Consider the following 23,687-nt stretch of genomic DNA (forward strand, 5'->3'; position numbering starts at 1 on the left):
AACGGTCTGTAATGCTCAGGGAAAATCAGCTCTGTGTCAGAGTCATTAGCCCGCAGAGGAGACGAACCACTTAAAGCATGTTCAATAGAAAAGCTGCTCGATGCTTAAAAAGGCCAAAACAAACAAAACGTGTGCGGCCATCATGTGTTACTCTGTCATCGCTGGAAACAAGCAGGGCTGTTTTAATAAGAGCGCCGTGATACCGTCGGTTAAATCATCCGCCTACTGTCTTTTTCATGAACACACAAACACCTCCACACACGCTGTCACGCCTACAAACAGTCTGAGACAAAACAAACCCATTAATCCACTGACTTCAGTACGAGTTGACACAGATCCAGCTGTGCAGATAGAGTCGGTTATATAATCCAGGAAATAATATCTGCTTTATCTTCAGATCTAAAACTCAAACAGCTGCAGGTTGACTGTAGATTACGTTCTTGTGATCTGATACAGTTAGTCTCTTTCCGGCAGTTTACAGCCATGTAACCCTGAGAGGCTGTGGGACCTTGAACACACACCTGACCCGCAGACAAAAACAAGGAAACAAACAAACAAACAAACAAACAAACAATGAGGCTGACTCTGTCTGACAGGAGATCTCACTTGATAAAATGCTTCATCAGAGACATCAGACTTCACATGATGATCAAACTATAGGCTCCAGATCAGACGTTGGACATACGTGTGTGTGTGTGTGTGTGCGTGTGCGTGTGTGTGTGGAGGAAACAACACTCCTGATGGACTATATGTGCTCCAACAAGCAAAGCGCCCCCGCAGTCACACACACATACATACTTACGTGCATACTTACCCAGTGGGTGGTCGATGCTGCGTTTAACTCCAGATGTTCACACTGCAGAGGCGCGTTGACATCTCAGAAAATTTCACCTGCCAGTCATCTCAGTAAAAGGCACCTCATTTCCTCCATTTCCTCGGTTCTTATCCCCTGGTGTGTGTGTGTGTGTGTGTGTGTTTGTGTTTGTATGGTCTGAGCCTGTGCCGTCTACACAGGCCTCCCATTGTCACCCAATTAAATGTCTCCATGTGGGCTTCTCTCATCCACTGCCAGTGTCAATACCATTGAATGTACATGGTTTAAAAAGTCCTTTACACTCTGAGCGTTGTCTTCCCACTTTAGATCCAACAGTTGGCAATGCTTCTGTTTATCTTTTATCAATGTCAAGCTCCTGTGCCAGCAGTAAAGCTGTGTGACATGCTGATAGAGAGGGAAACACATTACAGGCGTCTTATCATATCAAACATTCTTCAAGTTTTGTCTGATTGACACTATTGGTGCACATTTGTGGTAGCTTCAGTTTTCAGATTTTTGGAGTGTTATAGTTCAAAATGAACTCTTTAATTATAGGATAGTGCAAATCCGTTGCAGGATGCATACAGACATTCCTGACATGTCATTGTAAACAAATTTGTAAATTGAATTGTATGCCTGTCTTTTAATATGTTCATGTCTGCCTCCTTGAAGCAACCTCAAACCAAATTTAATAAGGTTGTTTCTGATTTGCAGGATAGTGGGCGACTTGTCTCAACATCAATAAGCAGCCTCTGCAGCGGGCTCAGCGTACATACAGTAGATTTAGAATTTATTGCAAGACATTCCTATTTTGGGCACTGCTGTGAGTTGGCTTCCCTGCCGACCATATTAGGACTCAGGTCTTAAAATACTGGGAGTTTAAATACACGGTATTAGTGGATCCCTCAAAGCCGTTTTGTGGAATGTCTGGTGTTGAACGAAACACTTGCTCTGGGTACGACCCGGCCCTCTAAAGCGCAGTTTAATCCCCGGAACATCAAATCTTTTGGCACGAGAGCTGGGCGAAATGTATGTTTGACAGGACTCCCACACGCAATGAAAATCCATGCACGCTTGAGAACTGTCAGTGTTACAAGTGTTTGCACCTTTATGGATGGCCTCTTTTGGTGGTTTTCAGTCACAACTTACTATTACAACTATTTATTGCATAAGCTGTCATGTCTTAACTGTGGTCGAAAGACTGGCCTTAGGCCCATACAGACACTCTGTGGTAATTTAGGTGAAGTTATGGCACGTAACATTTTGCATTAAGATGTCTAAAAATGACTAAACCTTTGTTATATATCTAGTTGAGTTGTGCAATTACACTATCCTGAATGGTTCTTAATGTGTTCAAATGCAGAGAAATTTGTCATTTTGCCAATGCAACGGAGCGTTTAATTTAGCCGCCTGTCACTATACCTAGTGAGGAAGGAAATGGGGCCGAGCGTAAAGTAAAAATTAAATAAAACTAAAAAAAACATTAGATAGATTTTCATTGGTAAAGGTGGTTGCTTGACAATGAAGACAACAATCCCATAACACCACACAACTTTTGTTTAGATTGCAAGACTCCAAGTGGCAGAAATGACATACTGTGCATTTAACAAAAAACATTTTTCAAATAGTGCCAGACTACTTGAAAGACAATGTTACAGGACCCAACTTAAAGCAACACTATGTAGAAATTGGCATTTTGTAGGATTCCCCCCCACACACAGCAGTTTCTGAGTGCAAAACCACTGTCGTAAATACAAATCCAAGGTCTGTAACAATTTGTCAGACGTAATGTAGGTGCTGACTACAAACAAATCTCACTATGTCATAACAATGTTATGTGTTGAAAACTTGTATCTTGAAGTAAACACATATTTAACACTGTGATCCAACCCTCTCACTGAAGTAACATAGTGCAGAAACAAGTGATAGGAGATAGGAGACACCATTCATCCTGTTACAAGACACAGTACAATTATAAGTGTGTGCTTAATTTGTGATTATTCTCAAGAAGAAGAAACTGGTGTCTTTGGCACAGGAAGCACTTATCAACTGGATAATAAGTTTGTCCAAAAAACAATATGGTCTACCATGTTAAAAAAAAAAAAAAAAATTACATATCAGAAATTTTAGCAAGGGCCCGAAAATGACGTTTTTATGTTCAAGCACTGCAAGCATAATGACTTCCTCGTGCATTGGACTTTAATGAGGTAAATGGCTTTGCTCTTGGTTCCTGACAGACAACAATGATGACTCCTTTTTTATCATGACTATGATTGATAAGTAATTTGATTGGTGCCTAAAATTAGCCAAACCCCACCCATAGCAGTTTCAGTGACTGAACAATTAGTAAATAAGGGTGTCACACCAGAAAATGCCCTGCTGCATGAGTTCTGGAAGTCAGTTATAAATGCTCTATTTTGTTTAATATGCAGGACTGGTTGAAAGGTTTGTGTAGGAGGCTTATGCAAGAAAGGAGTGTTTACTGTAGAAAATATAACATTGTGATAGAAAGGCTGACTCATGCCATACTACAGCCAAGGAAAATATTGTTAAGGTCTTATCTTCAGACCAAAGGCTGAATTCCAGCTAAATTACTCCAGAAATGTTTGAGATATCTTGAGAACAAACAGATAAGTATTGGTGAACACAAAACCTCTCTTGAACTATGTTGGCTGAGGTCTTCAAAGCTGGAAGCGTGTTGCTTAGAAGCAGTTTGCTATCATTCAGACCTAATGGTAGAGTTCCGGTCAGAAATACAGTAGCAGCAACGAGCTTCAGTGACTGTTGCCAAATCTGGTGGACGGTTCTTATCCTACTTGTGATCCTGCCATCTGTAAACACTCATGACCTTTGACCTTCAGGCTTTCAGCAGCCTCCAGCACTGTATGAAAACTCCTAGTTCAAGACAGGGATGTCACGCACCTCTCAGCACGAACAGCGCACAGAATACCCTTCTCTCCAAATCCCCTCTGCAGGTATCAATGCAGGATTGGGAGGAAAACCCTCTCAAGCTCAGGCAAGGCCTCTTTTATGCCCATGTCTGTCAAGTCAGTGCTGTCGTACGCTGAAAGACTCCTATTTCCTGATATAATCCACCGTCTTTTCCTGCTTGTCAAGCATGCAACAGGGATATAAGTTTAGATCCTAACACCCAGGCTGAGCAGCTGTGTTGCCACAAGGCAAATTGTAATGTGTAAGCTCTGGGGATCTGGTAACATGTTAGGCAGGGTTGGAAAGGAATGGTCAACATGGTTGGGAATATTATTCTTTTAAGGGTATAAAATCATTAAGAAAACAAGACGATGACGTTTATTTGGGCTTTTACCCCAAATGACCGTCATAACATTACTGTCATGCAAAACATGAAACAGACGGGGAAGGTTTACCAGTAGTTCTCCCCGGTTACAAGCAATATTCTTGCAGTAGCACCTCTCCCTTCAAATACATAATCATCCTGGCTGCTCTTACAAACACCTTTGCCGTGTTCCCCTACTAATACTGTCTGGACCTGTACGTTGGTGTGACATCACAGATTAGCCGAGTTGACTGTGTCTGCACTTTTAGCTCAGGCTGCAAGAGTAGGAATTACAGAGCTAATGAGAGACGGGAGAAACACATGTTTTGGAGGGTACTTCAATTGTAGTTTGTCAATTTTGCATACATGAAGCCTAGTCTAAGTCTTTGGGCTGATAAATGCTGTTTATATCCATGAACACATATAGAATTAATAATCAATCTCAACTACTTGATTGCTTTAGTACTCACTTCTTCCCAGCCCTACCCAGAGAGCACCAGTTTGCCCGAGGGTTCAGTTTCTTTCATTCACCGAAATTTGCCCTTTACAATCAAGTGTGCCTTAAACAATTGAAATATACGCTCACATTCAGTCAGCACATTTATGTCATTGCTGATCTGCTCTCCCCTGCAGCCTGACAAGTGGTAAGCTCCTCTCAGAATAAGAGATTACTGCCTCAAATCCCAGCTCTGCATGTATGTACATCTCCTTAAGTCAGCTTTACCCCTCTGTAAAACCCCTGGGTCATTAGAGATGGCACAATGTGTCGCTCCCCCCAACCGCTTTCCTCACCTGCGGCGAATTAATAACAAATTAAACACCTCTGAGGGTGCTGCGTGAACAGGCTTTGAAAGGAGGGCATGTCTGATCACACCTTGAGGTATTAGGTAACAGTGGGGAGGAATTATCTTTTGCCCGATGACCTGGGTGGAAAAAAGTGGTGGTGGGACGTCTAATTGATGTTGTCACATTTTGTGACAAGCTTTGGTGAGAGATAATCAGCAGTGGATGACCTCACTTGAGCAGGACTTGGCCAACCTCACGGCTAAGCTTTGTCCCTGTTATCGTTAGCGTCAAATTTTGCTGGCAGCAGAAAATGTGAGTATAACTTCAAATTCAATCATCTTCTGTAAGAATATAACTGCATCGTCAGCAAAAGCCATTAACAGAAGAGCGACCCATCCATGATGTGGATTGTAGGATAGTATTACATCAAATCATGCTACTTTTTTGATTAAACTGCTCATAATTTTCAACACTTCCCTCAGAACAAAATATGCCTGCCTGCTTTGAGTTCACAAAGTTAATTGTCATAATCGCTGAGGGCCCAGACCAGTCACTAATAGAATCGAATAAAAGTTGCATAAGAGCTTTATGTAGACTGTACAGTAACTGCATGTTATGGCACAGACATTTACAGTCCAACTGAGGGATGCAACTGCCCTGCAAATTACAGATGCTGTCATGGATTGGGAGGTATTATTCCTTTTCCATGAGGAAACATCTGGTCAAGGAAGGTAAAGTAATTTCCATTTATAGTATTTGCCCTGAAGTAAGGCACTTCAAGGTACAATCCAGCTTCAGATGTGCAGTGTGTTGACTGTATTATTTACTGCTATCTACTTTGTGGTACTCCTGATGGGAAATAAATTAATGACAAAGTTGCTAAATAGATAGTAGCCTGTCAGTAAATTATGTTTTGGTGGATCAACAGCAAAACACAAAAATGTTAGCGTTACCAAGGAAACAAGAGCAACATGTCCGACAATGGCGCCAAGATTTGCAATGCACATCAAATATAAAATCAAACGTTTGAAAAATATTTGGATTTTATAAGAGGGATGGAAAGCTGGACAGGCCATTCTAAGCTCTGTAGACCAGCATTAAAGGAGTCATCACCTGGTTTTTTACGTATCCAGTCCCCCTTGGATCGCTTTGGATCAATTCTTAAAACTTATTAGAAAAAAAAAATAAATAAATAAAAATCAAACATAGAGCTTGTTCTGACACTTTTTCATACCGCGACTTTCTCACGCGAGATTACACGCAAGGTTTTGACCGGTCCGGATGTGCATTGTATTAATATGTAATGAGGCGCGCGTTGATTGGCTGCAGGAAGGACAGAGCCGGAATGGGGGGCTAGCCTGCATGCACACAGACTCCAAAACATAAACAGCCCCCTGTCATGGCGCACACACTAAATGACGAACCTTACGGAATTCAGGCATTTATGTACGAGCCAGAGTCGGAACCCGAACGGGAAAGTGAAGAGGCAGAGACGGTGGAAGAGACACGTTTACAGCAGGATGTCTCTGAATGGTAAATTCTTACTTTTTAATTTCGAGTGAGTGTCTACTCACCTTGCCTGTAGTTAGATACAAGCACCTCAATATGATAATTGCTAATTTATCAATAGTTAGGAGTTAGCAGTTAGTTATGCAAGTAGCCTCCTGTGGTAACGTCACCACAGGAGCAGAGTCAAAATCTCGTGCTTTAGGAATGCGCACCCTTGTGCGCTATTCCTGTTCGGAAAAAAAAGAGCCAAAGCGAAAAAACTGAGCCACTTTCAAACTCCAGCTTTCAGGTAAGTTTCAACTGAGGTCCAACACCAATATGCATGTTTTAACAAGAGAAATTGCGATTTCCGGGTTATGACTCCTTTAAAGTACAGTTGTACTGCGTATCTTAGCATTCACCTGGCGAGACGGCATGATGAAACCTGTCCAGACTACGAAGATGCTAGTAAAGCTAGCATTAGCAGGAACACGCAAGACAAGACTTTTACAGCCACAACTTAAACACAACTTGGCGAGGTCTAAGGTTATCAAGGCATCTATAGCCCATTTTATTGTTCAAGACGTACCACCTCTCTGCTTTCGATTGTGATGCTATCATTAGCTGTGTTCTGTGACTGATGGTAGTACTGCACACTGTTAACTGTCATTGTCTACTGAAATTATGTACTGAATTGAAACATACTGTGCACGCTTACTGACAGTTACTGCACAGGGCACACTGTTAGATTAATACAACTTTTGAGTTTGTTATCAATAGTAGATAGTAGGATACAGACATTCAGGGACGTCCGGTTCAGAGAGGTCCAATGCAAACAGATCCTGCTCAGAGAAACCTTCCTCATGCAGAACCAGACAACAGGATAGTTGTTCCTTAGTTCCAGGATGAGACAATGGTTGTGTTTCTTATACACTAAGGTAAAAGCAAACTGAGGATGAAGACAAAGAGTAAGAAAATACACTGGATTCCCTGGTCTTTATTTGAATGTAAGCAATGGCACTTTTATTGAATTGATTTATTCTAATTTGTTAAAGAAAATAAATGTCTATATGAAATAAAGAATTGTATCATATTGTATCATATCATACCCAAACTGTATTGAATTATATCGAATTGTTCCATAATAGAATCGGCCCTGTATTGTATCGCTGCCCATGTATTTAGATATGTATTCAATCATCTTATAAGGGAGATATGCACACCCCTACAATGTTGGCAATAGTTAGTGTAGTGTTTGGGTTGGCCAGCGTCCAGTTGCCAACCCAGAGTGTCAGTTGTTGATGGCCTGGGAAAGAAACTCAATGATTAACTATCTTTCTCTAGAATTGTCTCCTTCAGCATTAAGTAGCCCCAAGACAGAATACCACACCTGATCCTACTTGCCACTTAGGCCTGGTAATATAAAGTGCTGCTGGTGCCAGTGGGCTGGGCAGCTGTGGTGTGCAGGGGTCAGAGTGACTGAGCTTCAGACTGCACATTTACTTTTGGAGATTAATCTTCCTTTGTTGACCGGTGTTACTTTTTGTAAATGTGTTACTCTATAGCCCCTGGCCTTATGGGGATGTTACACTGTACAACGCTAAAACAATGCAACTGTTTCTTTTCTGGTTAAGAAAGTAATGTACGAGGGGTTATTTGATAAGTTTATGGTGGAAGGTAGACAGAGTTGGCATCTTGGACCTCCAGAAAGTGGTCCACAGCAGTGATAATGATGACAAGCACTGAGCTCTGTCTTCATCTTGGGGAAGAGGTAGTAGTCCAAAGGTGTCAAATCAGATGAGTAAAGTGGATGTTGGGTGAGTTCAGATCCACATTTCTGGATGGCAGCCATCGTTACTGTGGACTTGTGAGCTGGAGCATTGTCGGAGACAAAACCAAAGAGTTGAACTGCACTTGAATATAGCAGTAGCTGTATAACTCATCTTCTTCTACCATAGGCCTTGAACTTATCATTCACCCTTCAGATTGTTTGTCAATGCAGCTGCATTGTCACCCTGCCTGTGTGTCTAATTGTTTGTTATCTCTAGTTTTATATAATAAAGTTTCCCATGCGATTGATGCATGTTGGCAACTTTAGCAAAAAGCCCTTACTTGGCCAATGGTCCAAGAGCAGCATAAAAGGTACATTACCAATGATCCATTTTCCTTAGTTTGTGTATAGTTAAAGGTGATTTTTCCAGGATTTGTTGACTAAGATCAAATGCATACTAAGCCAATCCTGACAAGATAATAGTTTGACAAAAAACATTTGTGCAGTATGTCCTCTTCCCTCCAGCATCAGCCCCCTGAGCCTTTAACTTATTGTTAGTTACCACAATCACTGTACATCCATTTTTTGAAAAACGTTATTCCTGAAAATCAGTTCATTTTGAAACAACACAGTTCTTTTCTCTCTGAATGGAACACAAGATCACTCATACCGCATGGTTACCCAGGACACGCGTTGCCGTTTTGATTACAATCATCTGTTATTTATCTGTCCAAACTGGAAGCTCCTTCCACATATCTTCTGACTGACTCAGTCTTCCTGTCTCCTCAAATACCATCCAATACACAGCATACAGTACCAGTGAGCATTGAGGAATTTTGATGATCAGTGATTCATATCTTTGCCAATCCCATTTCCTCTAATAATCACGATTACTCAGGATGACTGTTTCTGTGTCACTACACATTTGGGGATTTGCTCAATTTGTTTTCTCTGATCTGATTTGCTCTCAGGTTGTACCATGCCATCACAAATACAAATATGAATACATTTTATGAAGTCTGCAGGTTTTTGGCACGTATTAAGATGTGTTTCTGAGCTTTAAAAAATAATCGTTGTTGCTGTTTTGGATGTTCCTGGTTCCTGAGGTCCCTCCTTTTATGAGGCTGGATATGATCTTTTGGCTGACTGAAACCAAGGTTTAGATGAACAATAAAAAAAAGATTATCACCCAGGCCTCTATTCTCTTGAATTTTACCCTTAGGTTAGTGTTCTAAATCAGGCTTTTGGAGTTTTCCAAATTTCAGATACTATAACTAATATCAGTTGATAACAGTGCCATGGTGGTAGCCATCACTGAAGTTGGACTTTGAGTTCATGCTTTTCCTCTGCATTAACCCTGCACACTGTGGTCCCTTAAGATACTTCCTGCGACCATTCTGCATTAGTCCTGCACATGATTGATTTTTGTCATGGAGGTAGATGAACGTTTATGAATGAAATAATATTAGGCAGCTGGGAGTTTGTAGGACTGCAGATCTCTTCAATCTTCAAACGAATAACACAACTTTGCACTATCAAATTGCATGCAACGCGTATGCAGAGGTCCAATTTCACGTGCAGTTGATACGCCAATCCTTCCCATTGACTTAGGAGAAAATTACATTACATACGTGACATGAGATTAATACGTCTGTTGAATGTGTAATTTTAAATGGCCAGAATTCAAAGATAGCTCCAAACTATAGGGGGAGGCATAACCGCTTAATGCTGCTCGCTATACTGGACTTGTTTCTCTTTGCCGTAGCTACCTTTGGGTGTAGCGACAAGCTGCCTTTTAACAAATGGCTCAATTAGCCATGGAACTAAGGGTTAGTGTAAGCTATGAGCTGACAGAAGTCTGCCTGCACCTTGGCTGACAGGGTGGGCAGCAGCTCTGTACAGGACTGTGAATCCTGGGATGAGAAGGCAGGGCTAGCTAAAACAGCCTATAAAACCAGAATATCACACACCTTAATCTGTAAATTGAGGATTTATTTCGAGGTAGTTATGGACAGTTTTGGTGAGATTTATTGTTATAGTGTGTTTATTGTGTTATACGATGAGTAAATTAGACAATGATGCTTTATAGATTAAACAATGTGTTTATTGGTCAATGTGACTCTTGGTTTCACAAGGGACACAAACACCACTCTCCTGTGTTAAAGTCCTGTTTGTTTGACCCATTGCAGTCGTGCTCTTCAGTCACATACATTTTTTTATGCATGCTACTTGGATGAATCTGTTTTACTCAGAACTTGATTGGAGAAATGATTGGCGGATTACCTGAATGCAAAATTGGACTCTCATCTATTAGCCCTCTGCATGCAGATTAATTTGTGTAATTTACACACATATTAAAACAACTCTCCATTTCCTTTGACCACTGACCCCATTCAATAAAGATTTAGCTCCATCTGATACCTTCATCCTCTCGCTGTGCTGTAACTGATGAGATAACTGAAGTGTAAAACATCTGATCAGATAGCAGAATAAATGACTATTGATCAGACCTTTGTTCAACCATCACTGTCTCTACCACTGGCTGAACTGTCGACTCCCTAGAAGTCCCTGATATAACTGGGAATCCCCACTACACATGTTTGAGGAAACTTAAAGGACAAAGCGTATGATTTCTAGGAGGACATCAAAACTAACCATGCATTAGTTTGACTTATCTGTCCTGGCTGTGGCCACACGACTATTGGTTCATGCTGAAGTTCTTTAATGTAGCAATGTAGATAATCAGTAGCAACCATACAAAGGGAGGAGGACTGTATTATTATATAGTGTGATATGATATCAACTACATAATGTGATCTTTGTCACCATGTTCAATTTTTCAGAAATTTAAATGGTCCTTGTTAATGAAATGTTTCCAACTTTAAGAAATATAGTTTTTTATTAACAGGAAAAAACAAAAAAAAAACAGCTCATGACAACAGTTGAGAGTAAAAACATTGTGAACAGAGTCAACATGGTCTGAGGAAAACCAAACAGTTGGATTCTCTTAAATCTGTCAGTCACTGCCAGCAGATTCCACAAGAGGAACTTCTATGTTTAATTTGTCAAAATTGTCTCCCAGAGGAATGAATGGACTCATAGTGTATTACAACATAACAGTAGGATCAAATGTGAAAGTTGTGTCATTATATATATTTAGTCAATCAAAATCTCAAATCTGTGTTTTGGTCATAGGATACCTTATAACTAATGATATATTTATTTGTCACTTTAAGGGGTAATGCTTAGAATTCAGGCCACGTACTAGCCCAGGGGGATGTAAGCAAATCTATGTTCCTCAGGTCCCTAAGTTCCCTAAGTCCTATGTTCCCAGGTTCCTTAAGTTACCAAGTTCCTGTGTTTCTTGGGTCCCTAAGTTCCCAAAGTCCTTTGTTCCATGCGTACTATTTTTCTCAGTCCAATATTATGTTGATGAACATGAACTTTTCTTTTGTGTTTGGGTCAAAACCCTAACCACCTGGGAAACTTAGGAACCCTAGAAACATTGGACCAAAGAAGCATAGGACCCTGGTAGAGCACATATGTAGTACAGGGGAACGTGTGATCCTGGGAACATACAGTAGCACCATGGAAACATAGTAACCTGGGATTGCCGGAACCCCCGGAAACATGGAACCTTTGGATTATAGGAATGATTCCAAAGTGAAAGAGGACAGGTCCCTGAACTCTGTAACCTTTAAGGTTCACCCCATAACATTTGCGGCAACTGCTGTCTGTGAGTTACCATGTCCTATGTATCTGCTCTGCAGCCACACTGGTCAAGGCACATGTAAAGTCTTACTGTGGAGCACCTTTGCAGCCCAGCTCTGTATTATAGCCTCAAAACGAGTTCATAGCTTGTTTCGTTCCTTTTTTATAGACTTTTTTTTTTATCATTTTGAAGAGGACTTCTTTAAATAAATAACACAAATATATTCATACATCATATATAGATAGATTAACATGTATAAACTACATGCATTTCATATAATTTAAATAATTTATATGTACAGTTCCCCCTCACACGCTCACTCCCTCCCACCCCGACCCCTCTCAGACGAGTTCTTCCATAATAGCGGCACTGTGCCGGTTTGTGGATTTGCAGCAAATTCATGTGAAATATCAGTTAAATGGACCAAAGATTTCTTCAGTAGAAGTTTCATTTTATAGCAGAATGTCGCTCTTCACCACCATGACGCGTAATCCTGTGGTAGGGAGCACTGTGAACAGGAAATGAGATCCTATACAGGAAGTAGAATTCCAAACGGGTAATCCTCAGCAGGGCTTGAATTGTTTTGTTTACGTCCTATGACGTTTCCTTGACAATGCGCAGACACAAGAAGTGTCTATGCGTATCCACCTCCAGCCCACTGAGTTGCGAACTTGCGTCAGCGCTCGAACATACGTCTGTGTTGTTTTGCACTGCGAGTTCCAGTTCTTGTCATCAATGCCCCTGCAGCCACCTTTGAAGGGCCTGGGGGTCCGACAGCGCGTCTCGTAAAAGTACTGTTTGATGTCCTGCGTGGCACTAGTTTTAATTTTTGCCAGAACAGTAACCGGATCCCCCCTGGTGTCCACTGCTTGGGTTTTATCCGTCACCCACTGACTCTCGCTGTCGCACACAGAGTATTCCCCACGATAGCTCTTGTGCTCAGCGTACCGCTTCTTTCGAGTCTTATTTCCTGCCGCCCCGCCGTCAAGTCCACCGCTCACAAAATCGTCAGCAAGGTACAGCGGCGGCGGCTGTAGTGGCAGCCGGTCGCTCAGCAGCACTCGAGGCGAGTTGTACCGCTTGTGCTGCCGGAGAAGGTCTGTGTTCAACATCATCAACTGTTGGTCGATGACATCACTGCTCCCTCCGCTGCGACCCCCTGCCCCCCACTGCTCCGCATCGCCCTGCTCCTCCAAAGGAAAGTTTGCGTTGAGGAGAGGAGGCAGCGGCTCATGGGGCTCAGTGTCCCGGTTTTTCCCCTGTTGGCTCTGGTTCCCCCTGGACCTCCCTCTCGTCAGGTCGGCCTGAAGCAGCTGGATGATAAGCGAATTTAAGGGGTCAGGACTCGGCTGCTGCTGCTGTTGCCCCTGGCGACTGCTGTCCATGTTGGTTGCCTGGATACCATAGAGGTACACGAGGACCATCACATACAGCAGGATGGACATCACTAGATTCACCTGTAAGATCTGCAAAGACAGACAGAGAGAAGGTTTTAAAAAATGTTCTTCCTTACAGAATTTAGAACACAGGCACTGACTTACACATCCAAAGTTTATCCCTATGCCATTATCATTATGTCGCTCGAAAAAAAGAAACGTCTATAAGAAGAGGAACCGTGGGATATATTAAAAAAGAGTTTCCTTCTGCGATTGCCTAAGGAGATGAAGTTGTAAAGCTTTTCAGGATTTGTGGGAACCTTTGGCTTCAACTGAGCCACCACAATGTACATAACAGCAGTTTGAGTGTTTTGTAATAGACACACAGGGGAACTAATATGCTGCTGCATATAAACAAACCATGAGGCCCTAAAACTAAATCCACAATTCTGTACACAGGGTTCGTACATAATTTTCAAGGTCAAATTCAATCACTTTTCAAGCACTTTTAAGGGTCATTTTCAAACTTTTCCAGTACCTTATCGCTGGGGTAAAATACATATCTACAGGAATATATATACTCATGATTATTTTTGTTTTCATTTTTTATCACAATCATGCACATTGTATTATGCTGTAAACATCTAAAATGATGTTTCATAATAGCAAAAACTTTAGAAATTAAAGGAGTTTTATCCAAAAAAAGGGAAGCCACTTGGCGTTCTTCAGGCACCGAGACAAGGAGATACCTGAGAACACCATGTAATTTTCTTTTTTGACACAAACCTTTTTAAGTTGTTCGCCTATTCATCAAAGTTCATTAATACTGAACATGTCATCAGTCCAAATTGCATCAAATTAGCCTTCTCCTCAGCCATCCTTCTCTAGGCTGCATGGGTGATGATACACACACACTGATTTTACTTCTCTTTGTACTAAGCAAACTATCCAGTCTGATCCCAATTTTTGCCAAGACACAGAGTTATAATGTCAAGCACTTTCAAGCACTTAAACTAAAATCCAAGCACTTTTCAGACCTTGAAAATGCAACATTGAAATTCAAGCACTTTCAAGGATTTCAAGCACCTGTACGAACCCTGTGTACAGACCACTACATGGGAAGGCTTGGCTTGAGCATTAAGTATGTGCAAAATAAAACCTGGCTCACACACATATATTTTTCATAATGTGTCTCTGGCTCTGTCTCTCTCTCAACAGCGTCAGTTGGTGCAGTTATGGAGGGGAAATCACAACCCTGTGAACTTCAAAAGTAATTTAGTAGTAATTGTGCAGTCTCTAGTTTGATTCCCCAGAACAGCAGGAAGACTGGCTCACTGCTCTAACCCAAAACTGTTGCATAATTAAAGAGACACTGAAAGGTGAAGGCGTTAAAGGGTAACTCCAACAATTTTACACATTAAAGTCTGTTAACAGATATTTGGGAGTACTGTTGCATTTTTGAAAAAAGTAACTAAAAGCCTTTCATAGCTGCATGTAATCTGATCTAGTCCTTACTACCAGTGATGTCGCTCAGTGGCTATGTTGCGGGTAATGTCTGTTTAGAAGGAAGTAAGAAGATTACATGTGAGGGAAAAGGTGATATCTGGTACTTTAGTATCGACTTTGATCAATTGTCCATAATGAGTGTAATAGCGCAGTGCAAATCAGCGTGCCGCCTTTGCCAACATCAACCACAGCTCAACCCCTGATTGACATCACTGGACACAATTTATCAGATTGCGTGCAGCTTCTTCTGGAGCCACAGAACGCTTCATACTCCTTTTTATTTCCATATGTAGTAGTACTCCGTCGTCAAGGATTGAGACACTTGTACTGTAAACACTTGAATGTGGGAAATTGGTGGAGTTACTGTTGCGAAACCTGGCCCTACCTAAAGCGTCCATTCCTACAACAGTATGTCATCTTTTGGCTTACGTCCTGAGTGGTGGTGCCATTAGAAGTGATAATGCCTCTGCCATTTGATTGGGTGCACCTACTCGTCTATGTGAACGAGTTCCACCTTTTTTCTGTTTGTTTTGGTGTTGCAGTCTCTCTTTGACAGATGATCACATCCAGAAGAGTTAAAACAGCCCGTGCTGATAAAGTTTCAACATATTGTTGTGTTTAGCCATGTCTGTGCATTCAAACAAAAGCAGCTGTTTATGCATCACCTTTAGTCCCAGCCAGCATTGGAGTTCTGTTGGTGTAAGCCTCAGGAAAGTGTTTTTAACAGCTTTTTGTTGTTTCGGGTTAATATAGCCAACGCATTTGTAACCGGAACTCAGTGACGTATCAGGCAGACACAGAGCAACATTAGCATTAGTCTGTTAGCTGTTTGCTACTGAGCAGGTTAGCATGTGGTGGGTTTATCAGAGCTTTTTACACTCAAAACAGCTGCGGGTCCTACCCTGATGGCACCTGATATTCTTGCTAATAAACACCAGTGTTCACTTTAAGAAAAATGTACATAATGTATGATGAAGTAAAGGCATACTTTTCCTCTGTGCCACCTGGTGTAATTATAGTATTCCCACAGATAAGCAGGTGGCGATGTGCGAGTTCATGTATCAGGGACGTTGTTATTTATGTTGCAATCCACTGCAAACACGCATGTTTTCTAAACCTTTGCATGACAAGTAATGGCTCAAATGCCTCTGAGTACATGACAGAAAAAGGTGGTGAGTGATGATGGACAAACAGACGGCTCCGAACAAAAAGAGGTGACTTGTTCCCATCAGCGATGTTATGGCTGGATGACACAGCTGCTGTTGGACGGAGGGAGGGGCATCTGTTCAGTAGCAATGTCACCTTGTAGTCAATGACTCAGAAAAGACGCACGCACACACACACACACACACACACAGCTTTGTTGTCGTAACAACTAATTTCTCTCTGTGTGTGTCTAAAGAAAAGTAAATTGGAAACACTGAACAAAGTCATGTGCACTCGCACAAATATTCCATATTTTCCATCAATGTATAAACAAGCTGTTCTCAGAGGGAACATATGGTCCCATGAACACTGTTTGAAGCTATAAAGGTGGCAGGGTCCGCCACATATAAACAAAGTAAAAGAAGTATCAGATTGTGTTTGAGGTCAGTTTGTATATTCAGTGATAAAAATGAAGAAAGTTTGGAGACACGAAGATCTTTATGATTGAATTTAAAATGTATGGTGCGCAGGTGGTCGAGTGGTTAGAGCGCATGCCATAAAATGCAGCCGACCCCGGTTCGATTCCGGCCGGAGGTCCTTTGCTGCATGACACCTCCCCCTCTCTCTCCCATGTTTCCTCTCTGTCTACTGCTAATAAAGGTGTCTATGCCACAAAAAAAAAAGAATTTAAAATGTATTCCTCAAAACAACATAGTTCACCTTTAAAACAAGCAGATGTGACTGAATGGAATTTTACCCTCAACCCCAGCTTCATACTATATTCCTCATACTAGCAATGTATTCATTCTGCTGTAGTATCTTTTCCACACTGCTCCTGGATTCCACTAGAAGTTTGTTTTTAATGAATACATAAAAACAATACTAAGGTAACGGGAACTATAATGTTCATCCTTTTAAAAGGGCCATGACAGTGCATAATACACCAAATGACACTTTGACACTGTGAAAGTAACCACTCATTGTGACACTGATACAACCTTTGAGTTTTCACTCAACTTCCTTGCCTCCGCTCTGCTTATTAAATCCAAATGTAGGAATAAGCATCTCTTTGTTAATCAGGCACCTGGCCCATGAAAACTGGATTTAGTCAGACAAATTAATTTTCCCTCCCACTGCCATAATCGCTGCTGTAAAAGCCCCCACTGTAGTTTATGATGTTGACATTGGGGCTCACGGCTGACGAAGCACAGAAGGCGAGCGATAACAGCCTCAGCGAGCAAAGTGTTAATGAGAGTGTGCGTTTGCACTGTATGCTGTCCTGTGTTTAATGCTTATTTAGGACTTATTGAGGACAGGAAACTGAGGAAACACCTCCCCGCTGAGGACACTTTGCCCGTCCTCACCTCCACAAGAAGTTATTTTAGGACAAGGACTTGCTGGATACACTGAGGTTCAAGGGAATAAATGTAGTCACTAAAAGTCAATGTGTGAAGGAGATAAAAGAACAAAATGACAGATGTTAATGCTGGCAAAAGATAAAGTGTAATGCATGTGTTGGTGTGCAGCCACAGACTGTCAGGAAATTATGAATCCACCTGTTTCGAAGGTATCCAGGTGAATATATTTACAGACACAGTCTGGGCTACATTCTGTGTAATTTGTTGACTGTTGACTGTTGACTGTGTTGATTTACAGTGTAGTAGAAAATTTTAGTTTTGATTGGCCCTGTAGAGGAAGCATGGCTGGGCAGATCTAGACAGCCGGCAGCAGCTAAAAATGGCTATCGGCGTAAAATGTTCAATTACATTGAAACGAAACGGCTAACCCACATCAAACATGTCTTGCTTGTGCAATCAGGGGCTCCGTAGAGAATGTGATTACGCACTCGTGTTCTGTAGCATTGATTCGTAAAGGAATACCATGCAGTTTCTTCCTCTGGGCCAATGGTCAATTTTGCTGTTCATTTTCAGTGGATAAAATATTTCTCTGAAAAACAACATTTTTACTTCAATGTCCCCTGCAATGATTGAATAGACTTTCTGTTTACTCAGTCAAGGCTCTCCTCAATCAAATGATGTATGGCACTTGATTGTAATTGCTAGAATAGAGCAGGAAAACCAAATAAATACAGGAGAGTCGTGAAACTGAAAAATTGTTTTAGGTCTCTGAGGGTTAACAGGGATAACAAAAGCACAGCGAAACATGGGAGACATGGAGAGAAAGACAAACAGGTATTTGAGAAAGCAATGCTGAGTCTTTTGTTATGAAATCAGTATGACTTAAATGAGGTGCTTGGTTGTAAATCACAATCATCAAAACTTGTGACTGATTGTGAAATTCAATTTGAAATTGAATGTGAATATATATCTAAAATCATGTGTGGACAAGTGAAACATGTATACTTTGCACATGGGAAATATGGTTTTGGTAATTTTTTGTGGTGTAATATGTGAATCCAATGTTATCCCCATGCTGAACACATGTGAAGCATTTCTCTGTGAAACCTATGGGATAACATGTGAAACACATTAGAAATATGATCAACCAGTGCTCACTGATTACTTAACAAAAACACACATTTTCAACTGTCATCACTGATTTGGGTGAAATCAAATCACCCAAATCAGTTTGAAGCCCATTTACACTTCATGCTGGACATGCCATTCCATCTTAATCGAAAAGCAGATGTTGATGTGTCTGAGATGCATTAGATGGATTGAAAAGATGCTTTCAAGTCACATCTGAAGAAGGTATAAATGTGTTCTCTCCTAGGCTATTAACCTTTCCTGCTACTGCAGTAGCCTCCATTCTCCCCCCCCCCCCAGTGATAACAACATCTCAAGTTACACTGAAATCAGACGTCACTCTCCACATTTCTTCAGACATGGTGAAAAGTTGGCTCCACATAATTTCAACATATACAATCAAGCTGAATGTGCACTGTGCTGTTGTAGTGTAGTAGTGTGGTGTGAAGTGGCACTACCTGATCTGAGTAGTTGCCTGATCTGAGTAGCGCATGAGCCAGCGCGTCCTCCATCTTGGACAGCTAGGTAGGGCAACACCAATTGGACAAACCACACAGAATTTCAGTACACGGTAACAGCAATATGAACATTGATAAAGTGCTATGCTACGACAGACAACCACACATCGCCATCTTAAATCATCATTGACAAATGTAATCGTAAAAATAAGTAAGCTTAACAAATTGCCAGCTTCACTGCGGTTCTGTGTGTGGTTTGTCCAAATGGTGTTGCCTTACATAACTGTTCAAGATGGCGGATCGCTTGCCTATGCGCTACTCAGATCTGGTAGCTAGTCAGATCAGGTAGTGCCAAAGATATCAAACCCTATGCATTCAGGCGCACCACTTTCTGGACCCTGATTCTAAGATGTCAGGGAAAAGCAAAACAGATTGCAATCAGATTTGTGATCTGGCTGACAGTATTGCATATACAGTATACAGAGGTCCATTTATTTTTTCATTTGACACTAGCCTTGAAAAAAAAAGTATGGAGTGGAGTGTTGAGGATGAAGAGTCTTACAGCCTGAGGAAAGAAGCTCCTCTGTAGTCTGATGGCACAGCAGTGGATACTTCTGTATCTTTTGCCAGATGGCAGCAGGGGGAGCAGACTGTGCCTGGGAGATAAATGGGGCCTTTTTTACACTTCACAAATTACATCTATCTAATGTCACCCCCTTCTCTCCGATGGCTGGCTATTTGCTTTGGGTCTTTGGATGAGGCCTTTTGGGAACTGGTATAATTGGCTTTTTGACGTGTTCGAACAAACCTCTGTATGAGCTAGTTGTTTCAAGAATACCCCAACCTTTAGCCTGAGTCTAATTGTTGACCCACGTGTCAGTTGAACCTGGTGGATTTAAAGTGTCCCTGTAGCCAAGAAGGTCCACCCGAGAGGACCATATGATCCATCAACCACAGCAAGCTTAAAAATGTGCTGGTTACCGTGAGGACTAAATGCTCTGTGTACATACTGTATTACTAAAGGAGCAGGTTTGGACAAGAAGAAACATCTGAAGCCTGCGGTGACTGTCAGAGGATTCCTCACATTCATCTACAGGTCATAAGAGATTCTTTAAAGTTGTGTGCAGGACAGGAAGTACATGACCGTTGCTCATTGTCAAGGTGTTGTTTGTAGGGTGAAAAAGCGAAAACCAGCATCTCTTTCGTAAGCATTGAATTTCCCACTCAAACAAACAAAAAGGGAATTAACACAATAGGAAGCATGTTTACAACCAATTCACCGTTTGCCTCCGAGCATTGAGCTTCACGCTTAACTGGATAATTGTTCAAGAAAAAACTATTTTTCATGTGACATTCAGAAGGTACTGTGGCTCAAAATAGGCACAGAACTGGATAAAACCGGAGGGTTTCTGCATCCCATGTGACTGACATTAAGTTTAGCATGGATATTAGTTAAAGGTTAGTGTTAAAATCTACACAAAAATATTTGCCTCACAGATGAAACTTGCGAAACTTGGAAAATCTTATCCTTGACATTATAAAGCCTAGACCCAATAACAAACCTGAACCTTGTTCTGGGCGCTGATACGCAGTCAGTATTTAATTTTTCAATACATAATCGGAAAAGCTAACTGGACTGTGTTTGCATTTTTGTTTTTAATGCCATTGTCTTGAGTTAGGCTAGTGATCTTTTATTATTTCAAGATAACAAAGCTTGTTTGCGAATTATAGCACCTTAATTCATCAGATAACAGGATACCTGAGGATACGATAATAAGGGTCCAGTTTATTTGACTAAAACTGATTTCAGCTTTAAAGATCACTGTCGGAGATGACTCATAACTTCATAACATGAACACAAGTGATTAGCAGGATCTCTGAAGTGAGTTAGCCATCCCAGTCAATTGGTTCAGACTGAAATTTCAAATTTACAAATAAAGAACAACCAGTTGATGGATTGACGTGAAATTAAGTACAGATATCCTGTCTGAAATCAAGTGACTTTGGTGATCCTGTGATTATTCCAATAGCACAACCAGCAGGCGCTACAGTCAAACACTTGGTTTATGAACCTGCAAAGCCAATGACATTTCCATCAGCATGCAAAAAATCTTCACTATGATAGTGAGGGAGGTAAACATTAACTGCCAAAAGTCTGCATCATTAACATTGTAATTGGGTGGTGTGCTAGCTTGCAATTGTTAACATTTAGCTCAAAGCACAATTGCTATCATTTAGCTAATAGCACACTTGCTAGCACTTAGCTGAAAGCACAAATGTTAGCATTTAGCTCAAAACACAGTTGTTACCTACTGCCACACAGAGTTGCTAACGGTGATGACAGACTGCCAGTGTATCAACACATGAGGCATCTGTGCCTCATATTTCAGCCAGCAGCTGAACGGTTCTCTGTTGGGCTCTGAGCGCTGCCAAAACGCTGGTGACCTGCTCTCTACTCTGCCTAAAGGCCTCCAGTGGAGACATAGGCAGGGGATGAAGCTGCTACCACTGCTCTGCTAACATGCTGCTTTTGCCAGACTACCAGGGGATTGTTGATGTTTACACCACTAGCAAATGAGCTTTTGAGTGCTGGAAGAAAGAGATTTTTCAAGCCTGGAGCTAGCTGGTTAGCAATGCTTACCTCAGTAGATATCTGTTCAACATAGTACATAGACATCTTTGATCCGCCTCTTTATCCTGATCCCCACCAAAGGTTAATTGGGTATATTGTGGGCTGATAGCCACCCTCCACCCGAGTTTCATGGAAAACAGTTCAGCAGTTTTTGTGGATTCCTGCTGACAAACCAACCAACCAACAGACATGGCCCGAAACAAAAACTCCTTGGCAGAGGTAACAAGCATCAACCAATTGGTGGCTGGAGGCAGAGAGCAAATCAAGAAGTAATTAGAAGCACTCTAATCCTTTGTGTAACTGTCAATGGTTCAGTTACTTCACCTCATCTACGTGACTAACTATAATCATGTATCATGTATATCAAATACGTTATATTATTTTGGTCCTGTTTGTCGTTGTACCACGTGTCCGACCTAAACCTGCATATAACCGCACATCCAAAACATTTCAATCTCAAACATACACAGATAAATTCGACACGACCTAACTCACCCTGCAAGTTCAATAAAAGAGAGAGAGAGAGAACGCTGACAGCTCCATGTCAGAGAAAATAAACCCTGAAGACATCAGTAAGAAAACATGGACTTCATGGATAAAAGTTACACAAGTATAGAGTTCTGTCCGCCAGCCAGTTTTTCCAGGGCCTGTTTCAAAATAGCAACATAACAACAGAACAGTTTGTAGACGGAGAGAGATTTGGTCAAACATCCTATTAAGGAAACTTACTTCAGCCACTTGTTACTCATACTCCTACCTCCTCCTCTCAGTCACTATCTCCTCCTCTCTCTCAACTGCTTCACAACTCATAAAACGGTGACGTAAACCTGAGGCATGTTTCTCAGTTTCACTCATCATGGATCGCTAACCACCACATGATTAAGGATGAAGTGTTTCATCCACCTCGCTTTACTGTCACTGGCACGCAATACAGACATTTAAGGACAGGTCAGGGCTTGATGAGGCAGCTATTAAAGCATCAACTCCAACGTCCTGAGATTATACCCAGGAAAAAAGGACCAGTTCCCTCAATTAAAATGTCAGAATCGTTCGGATAATCGTTCCCCTCAGGCGGTGGCGAGGGACCGAGGAGAGGGGTTGGTCGTCGGGACAAAAGAAGGAAAGGATGAACGAAGAAGAAACTGTAATGAGGATGAAAGGGAGTGGTTTGAGTTTTCCATCATTAGGAGGATTAACGTAAATGTAACATTAGTGAATATGCATTGTGTGTATGCTGTGTGGCTGGTGTTTGACATGCACGTGGCGTGTGAATTCAAAAGATTTCAAAATTTTCTAATGTGAGAAATGCAACCATGTCTCCCAGAGCTCATTTTATTTAATTCCTCAGGTGTATAATTTCTGACACTGCACGATCCAAAGATTAACATCGCATACCATTAGTTAACACTCAATCTTGTCGCACAAAAACAAACGGCAACAAGCAGTCGGTTGTATTAAATAGCAGACTTGCCATAGCCCATTCCACTGAATGAAAAATAGCTGGAGGGTGCAATGACAAGATCTGATATAACTGTCCTGCGTGCATTTTAGGATGAGAACTTCTGAGAAGCTTGGCTCGAACTGAAGCAGCTGCACCTCTGGCGAAACCACTGCAGTCAAGGCTATTAGGACATCAAACTACACCTTTATGCTGGAACTGCAGTGTGTTTAAAGGCTTTATTTTTCTTTTCGAGCGTTTAATGCTTGACTGATTTCTGGTATTCCTGCAATATTTTTCCACATGAAAAGAACGTTTCCTGCCTGTGCGCACACAGCGAGCAGGCGGGGTCCTTGACGGCTTTTTTTACAGTTGCTGAATGAACAACACATTGCAGTTTAATAATGTTTCTCTCACTTTCTCTGTCTGTTTTGTTTGTCATCAAAGGTTTTTGGTAACACTTGATTTTACAGATTTTCAAATTTCATGGTATTTATGCGGAAATTACCAGGTAACATATTTCCTTGAATTACCCACCAATTATGAAAATGATTACTTAAAAATGTATTGAAAATGACCCCATAATGATTTGATAATAATATTCTGGTATTTTCCCAGAAGCAGTGAATATAAGATGTTAATTTCTTTACTATATTCCCAGTAAACTTCCAATTGCTTAACTTCTGCTAATCATGTTAGCTTAGTTTCCAGCAAGTTTCTGCCTAACTGCTGCAGGTCTGCAAATTGAAGTACATTTTTTTTTTTACCATTTACATTTT

At 41.2% G+C, this 23,687-nt stretch overlaps 1 protein-coding gene across 2 annotated transcripts in view; it reads right to left on the reverse strand.

Moving 5' to 3' along the window:
* Positions 1 to 12,208: 12,208 nt before the first annotated feature.
* ntf3 (neurotrophin 3) overlaps positions 12,209 to 23,687 on the reverse strand; it is a 42,176-nt gene continuing 30,697 nt past the window's right edge. The window contains exons 2-3 of one of the 2 annotated variants that reach the window (XM_030439464.1): positions 18,839 to 18,901; positions 12,209 to 13,332 (exon numbers count right to left, since the gene is read on the reverse strand). In XM_030439464.1, the coding sequence (XP_030295324.1) occupies positions 12,454 to 13,332; positions 18,839 to 18,901 (942 nt within the window). In that variant the 3' untranslated portion in view covers positions 12,209 to 12,453. The remainder of the gene's footprint in view (positions 13,333 to 18,838; positions 18,902 to 23,687) is intronic. The other variant, XM_030439465.1, reaches the window with a different exon arrangement.

The sequence above is a fragment of the Sparus aurata genome, chromosome 14, assembly GCF_900880675.1.
Source record: "Sparus aurata chromosome 14, fSpaAur1.1, whole genome shotgun sequence".
Classification (NCBI taxonomy): domain Eukaryota; kingdom Metazoa; phylum Chordata; class Actinopteri; order Spariformes; family Sparidae; genus Sparus; species Sparus aurata.